The sequence below is a fragment of the Gekko japonicus genome, unplaced genomic scaffold, assembly GCF_001447785.1.
Source record: "Gekko japonicus isolate JY-2015 unplaced genomic scaffold, Gekko_japonicus_V1.1 scaffold2937, whole genome shotgun sequence".
Classification (NCBI taxonomy): Eukaryota; Metazoa; Chordata; class Lepidosauria; order Squamata; family Gekkonidae; genus Gekko; species Gekko japonicus.
Window position 1 is genome coordinate 177,508 of NW_015176065.1, and position 5,930 is coordinate 183,437.

At 47.9% G+C, this 5,930-nt stretch overlaps 1 protein-coding gene across 1 annotated transcript in view; it reads left to right on the forward strand.

Moving 5' to 3' along the window:
- Nucleotides 1-5,397: 5,397 nt before the first annotated feature.
- LOC107123463 (lanC-like protein 1) overlaps nt 5,398-5,930 on the forward strand; it is a gene marked incomplete at its 3' end in the record, with an annotated part of 11,652 nt that continues 11,119 nt past the window's right edge. The window contains exon 1 of the mRNA XM_015426713.1: nt 5,398-5,533. Coding sequence (XP_015282199.1) covers nt 5,398-5,533 — 136 coding nt within the window. The remainder of the gene's footprint in view (nt 5,534-5,930) is intronic.

Consider the following 5,930-nt stretch of genomic DNA (forward strand, 5'->3'; position numbering starts at 1 on the left):
TTTCATGTAACTTTGTAACACTTGTTTATCTTAATGCCATATATGTTCACTGTTTCATTCCAGTTTGTTTTGACACTCAGACTTTCCTTTCTTTTTTTTCACTTAAACTTTACTTTACTTTTTCCTATACACTCAGTTTTCAGCTCTCTTTCTCTTCTCCCTGAACAACCACAGCTGTCAGCTTCTCTGCTTCAACACAGAACTGCCTGTCTACATCAACTGTCAACTTGTAACTGAAACTACTGACTGACTCACATACTCATCCACCCAGATTCACTTCCAAAACCCCTCCCCCTCTCTGTCAACCACCAATCATACCACACTTGCCTCTCTCAACCACTCTAGTCTATCTACCACAGCCATGCAACCAAACTTTTAAAGAGACAAACACACACACAAAAACAAGGAATCATTACAAGCTATCTCAGCCCCACATACCTCACAGGGTGTTTGTTGTGGGGAGGGGAAGGGAAAGGAGCCACTCTGAGTGAAGGGGTTATAAATCGAATCTCCTTCTTCTTAAATTGGAGGGGGGGGGCTGGTAATCTTGTCTCTAATGCCTCAAAGGGCACAAGCTGCCATTTGTGGGAGGATACCTCACAGGGTGTTTGTTGTGGGGAGGGGAAGGGAAAGGAGCCACTCTGAGTGAAGGGGTTATAAATCGAATCTCCTTCTTCTTAAATTGGAGGGGGGGGGCTGGTAATCTTGTCTCTAATGCCTCAAAGGGCACAAGCTGCCATTTGTGGGAGGTGTCAAAAGAAAAAATAATCTTAAGAATACCTGAAATGCTCCCACACTGGTGGGAATTGATTTTATTATATTCAGAATGTAAGAAACAAAAGGTGCTGAGCCTGATGTTGTGCTTTCTGGCGAGAAGAATGTTTTCTTTAGCATATTCCTTTGTGGTGTCAACATCCTATGTGACTGAGAAGGTATCTTTTCCGTTGTTCTTTCCCAAAGCACAAGCGAGCTTTGTATACAGTAAATGAAGGACATAGATTAGAAACCAGAATACTTTTTTAAAAAATTATTATAGAGAAATTTTATTAGTTTCATAGTTAAAGATTAGGAAAGAAAAAGATAAGAAAAAGGTCAGAGTAGAAAATACAGAAGCCGGAGTCTATATTGTTACATTTTGGTTCACATATATCTAAGGAATCAATTTTTTTTAAGCCGTCTGTACCTTATACTTATACTTATATATAAGGGGAAGCGGTGGCACAGGGGATTTATCCTCTGGTTAAACATCTGAGCTGAACAGGACTGCTGTCAGTTCGAGCCCCGCACTGGTGTGAGCTACCAGCCGTATCCCCAGCTCGCCGTCCACCCAGCGGTTCGAAAGCTTCGGCGAGTAGATAAAATGGGTACCACTCCTTAGAGAGGGTGGGCAAACTTAACCCCCCAGTGGGAAGTGTTAGCCGACAAACGGAAGGTCCGTGCGTAAGATCAAAAGCCGAGAGAGATCTACGCAGCATCAAAGAAAAGCGTGCAATGGGCCATTCCAGCCAGACGGTGGCAGTGGTGTGCTGCAACTGAGAAAAAATGCTGATGACATCAAGTGACGCCGACTAAAGAATGCTGCCGGAATACGTCTGATGCTTACAGCTGACCAAACTCCCTGTCGACTGCGAAGTGTGTGTGATTAAAAATGATATATGTTGTCCTCCCTTACCCCCATCATTGTTAGTCCCATGTCAACACATGAGTAACTGTAAATCGCTCAGAGCCGGCAGCTCTGCAAGGATTGAGCGATCAATAAATTGAAAAATTATTATTATTATTATTACGGAGTGAGCTCCCGTCTCTAGTTCCAGCTCCTGCCAACCTAACAGTTCGAAAGCAAGAAATTGCAAGTAGATAAATAGGTACCACTTCAGTGGGAAGGTAACAGCGTTCCATGTACCTTGGTGTTTAGTTATGCTGGCCACATGATCACAGAAACGTCTTCGGACAGCGCTGGCTCTTCGGCTTTGAAACGGAGATGAGCACCGAAACCCTAGAGTTGGACTCGACTGGCTTTCGAGCAAGGGAAACCTTCTTTATGTTCTCCTAAATAGCCTTGTAGCCATTTGTAAAATCTCGCCCATTTTCTTTCAAAGTCACTTTCTAATTTTCCTTGCAATTGTGAAGTTAACGTATCAATTTCTGCTGCGTCCAAAAGTCTAAAAATTAGTTTTTCCTTTGTAGGAGTCTCTTCTTTTTCCCAGTACTTTGCAGTCAGAATACTTTTGTTTTATCATTCAGAGAAGCCCTGCACAAGTGGAAAATTTATGCTTTTACAATATGCTATGGTAGAAAGGAGTGCCTGGCGTCCCTGGGTACAGAATTTATATTTGTTTGCAAGGAAGGCATCTCTGTGTCTGGGCGACCCCTCCACAAGTGTCAGAAACCGCACCTCTTATCTATCCAGAGGCCAGTGGGGTCCTTGAATACTTCCAAAAGGAAGTCCTTGTGCCTTTTATTATATAAAGCCACTCTGAGACTCCGAGTGAAGGGCAGGGTATAAATCCAATCTCTCTTCTTCATCTGTCAAGCGTATTCCAATGTTTGAATTCCCAGCAATTCAACAGGGATTCTGAAAGTGGAAAAGAGGAAGACTCAACACGAAAAGGATTGACTCGGCCCTCAGTTTGCAAGACCAGAGGAAAACTGTCACACTGCAGATTTTCTTCCATACAAAGTTTGGCCTCTTATTTGAGGATTCATGTTTTCCTGTTTGGTCGCTGGGGAAAGTCCATTCTGTTTTAAGGGCCCCGACAGCCCCTTTTTACTTATGCTGGCCACCAAAGACTCCCACTGCTGCACCTTTGCAATTCTCTGACCCTCCTCACTTTATTATTTTACAATATGCTATGGTAGAAAGGAGTCCCTTTCTACCTTTATATTTGTTTGCAAGGAAGGCACCTCTGTGTCTGGGCGACCCCTCCGCAAGTGTCAGAAATCGCACCTCTTATCTATCCAGAGCGCCAGAGGGGTCCTTGAATACTTCCAAAAGGAAGTCCTTGTGCCTTTTATTATATAAAGCTGCTCTGAGACTCCAAGTGAAGGGCAGGGTATAAATCCAATCTCTCTTCTTCTTCTTCTTCTTCATCTGTCAAGCGTATTCCAATGTTTGAATTCCCAGCAATTCAACAGGGATTCTGAAAGTGGAAAAGGGGAAGACGCAACACGAAAAGGATTGACTCGGCCCTCAGTTTGCAAGACCTGAGGAAAACTGTCACACTGCAGATTTTCTTCCATACAAAGTTTGGCCTCTTATTTGAGGATTCATGTTTTCCTGTTTGGTCGCCTGGGGAAGTCCATTCTGTTTTAACGGCCCCCGACAGCCCCTTTTTAATTATGCTGGCCGCCAAAGACTCCCACTGCTGCACCTCTGCAATTCTCTGACCCTCCTCACTTTATTTGGAATGAGGCATATGTGTTATGGGGTTGCCAACCTCCAGGTGTTGGCTGGAGATCTCCTGGGGTCACAACTGATCTCCAGGCTATAGAGATCAATGCACCCGGAGGTAAATGGCTGCTCTAGAAGGTGGGCTCTAGGGATGCCAGCCTCCAGGTGGGACCTGGGGATCCCCTGGAATTACAGCTTATCTCCAGACAATAGAAATCAGTGCCAATGAAGAAAATGGATGCTTTGGAGGGTGGGCTCTATTAACTATCTGTTAAGTCGGTTACTTAACAAAGAGTCAGAGAGTGATTTCAGCAAAAGATCTGCTTTAGTAACTCAACTCCAAACAGATAAGAACATAAGAGACGCCAATGTTGGATCAGGCCAAAGGCCCATCCAGTCCAACACTCTGTATCACACAGTGGCCAGAAATACCAGGTGCCATCAGGAGGTCCACCAGTGGGGCCAGGACATTAGAAGCCCTCCCACTGTTGACCCCCCCCCAAGCACCAAGATGACAGAGCATCACTTCCCCCAAATTCCCTATCTATACCTTGTGGCTAATAGCCACTGATGGACCTCTGCTCCATATGCCTATCTAATTCCCTTTTGAAGCTGTCCATGCTTGTAGCCGCCACGAAGTGTGCTTGCGCACGGAGGCTTATACCTTGAATCAGACTTTGTTGGTTGTAAAGGTGCCACTGGACCCAAACGTTAAAGTTAGAAATGTCTTGTTAGTGTTGAGTGCTGATTTTTGTGTGTGCTCTTAGTTTTTGTGTGTGCTCTTGGTTGGGGAGAACTAGTTTGTGGTGTTTTTTGCCTTCGAGTCACAGCGGACGTATGGCGGCCCTGTGGGGTTTTCAAGGCAAGAGACGTTCAGAGGTGGTTGGCCATGGCCTCATAATCCTGGTATTCCTTGGAGGTCTCCCAGGGCCAGCTCTCCTTAGTTCCGACATCTGATGGCAGTTGGGTGGTGGAAAGTGCTGTCAAGCCACGGCTGATTTATGGAGACTGCATAGGGTTTTCAAGGCAAGAGACACCGAGAGGTGGTTTGCTGTTGCCTGCCTTCGTGTCACGCCCCAAATACTAGCCTGGGCCAGCCCTGCTTAGCTTCCAGTACTGGACGAGATCGGGCTAACCTGGGCTTTCTGGGTCAGAGCAGAGCCTAGTATAAGGCACAATAGTTCCCGCTCTTGGAACTGGCTGTTGGTGATTGGTCGGTTCTTCCTGGGCTACCAATTACAAGTGCGGGATTAGGATCCTCGCCCAGGATGAAAGCTTCACATGGTGTTTCAATGACAGAGTTCACATACATACTTTGGTCAGATTGAATACACCACAGCATCGTACCCCACTGAGGTCCCTGTCCTCCCCAGGCTCCATCCCCCAAACTCCAGGAGTTTCCCAAACTGGATCTGGCAACCCTACCCCCCCCCCAATTCCCTGCTGGTGGCCAGGGGCAACCAATGCTCCCTCTAAGCTGTGGAGTCCTGTGAGCAAAAATTCTACTTTGTGAGCTGCTAGCATTAAAGCTGTGAGCGAGCGACTTGGCTCCTACACTATCTGTTGCTGAATTTTTGACTTATGTATGGAAGTCAAGAGTAGTACTTTGTAAATCTTGTAAACCATGTTAGGATTGCTTTGTATTTTGAGATATTGGGAATATTGGTTGACGTTGTACTACCCCTTAAATTTTTCCTTTGTTCTGGTTCATCTATGTTATGCCAATAAAGGTTTTCTGTTCTGTTCTGAATTACTCTACTCTGGAGCCCTCCTTCCTGAGCAGAGGCAAAAATGTGTGAGCCGGAGGCTGTGAACTACCTCACACTAACTCAGCTTAGAGGGAACACTGCGTGGCAACCGTAGAGCACTCTGTGGCCTCGTGTCCCACTGAAGTCCCTTCCCAGGCTCCACCCCCCATATCTCCAGGTGTTTCCCAACCCAAAGCCGGCCACCCTAGCCGCGTTATTGACATTAACCATTCTTCCTCCCGCCCCTCTCGCCCGCACATGGAAACGCCCTTCCCTCGCCGCGACGGAGAACCCGAAGTCTCCCTCGACTCCGCGACCGCGATCCCGTGGCCCTTTGCCCGCGACCGTGCCCCGCCTCCTTCCGCGTCGCGTGACCGACGCCGTGACGCAGCGCGTCGGCCGAGGGGGGAGGGGGCGTGTGAGGCAGGCAGACAAGATGGCGTCGCCCCGTTGCCGAGGCGAGTCTGGGGCGGGGAGGCGGGCCGCGGCCGGTCGGGGCGCCTAGTGCGGAGAGGCCGGAGGAGCAGCGGGGAGGGGTCGCCGTGCGCATGCGCCTGAACAGCAGGGGGAAAGGCTGTTCTCTCTGTGTGTCCCCCCCCCCGTGGCAAAGGCTTGGGTTTGGTTTTTTTTTAAAATCCTTCCTCGCAGCTGCGTCTCCCTTAAGTGCGCACGTATTTATGGCGCAGCCTCTGTGGCTGTCGTTGACCTGGGTTCGAATCCCGGCTTGTTATTGGGAGTTTCGCTGCCTGATCTTGGGGGTGGGCTTTCTGTCCGGGGTGGTGGAGGAGGGG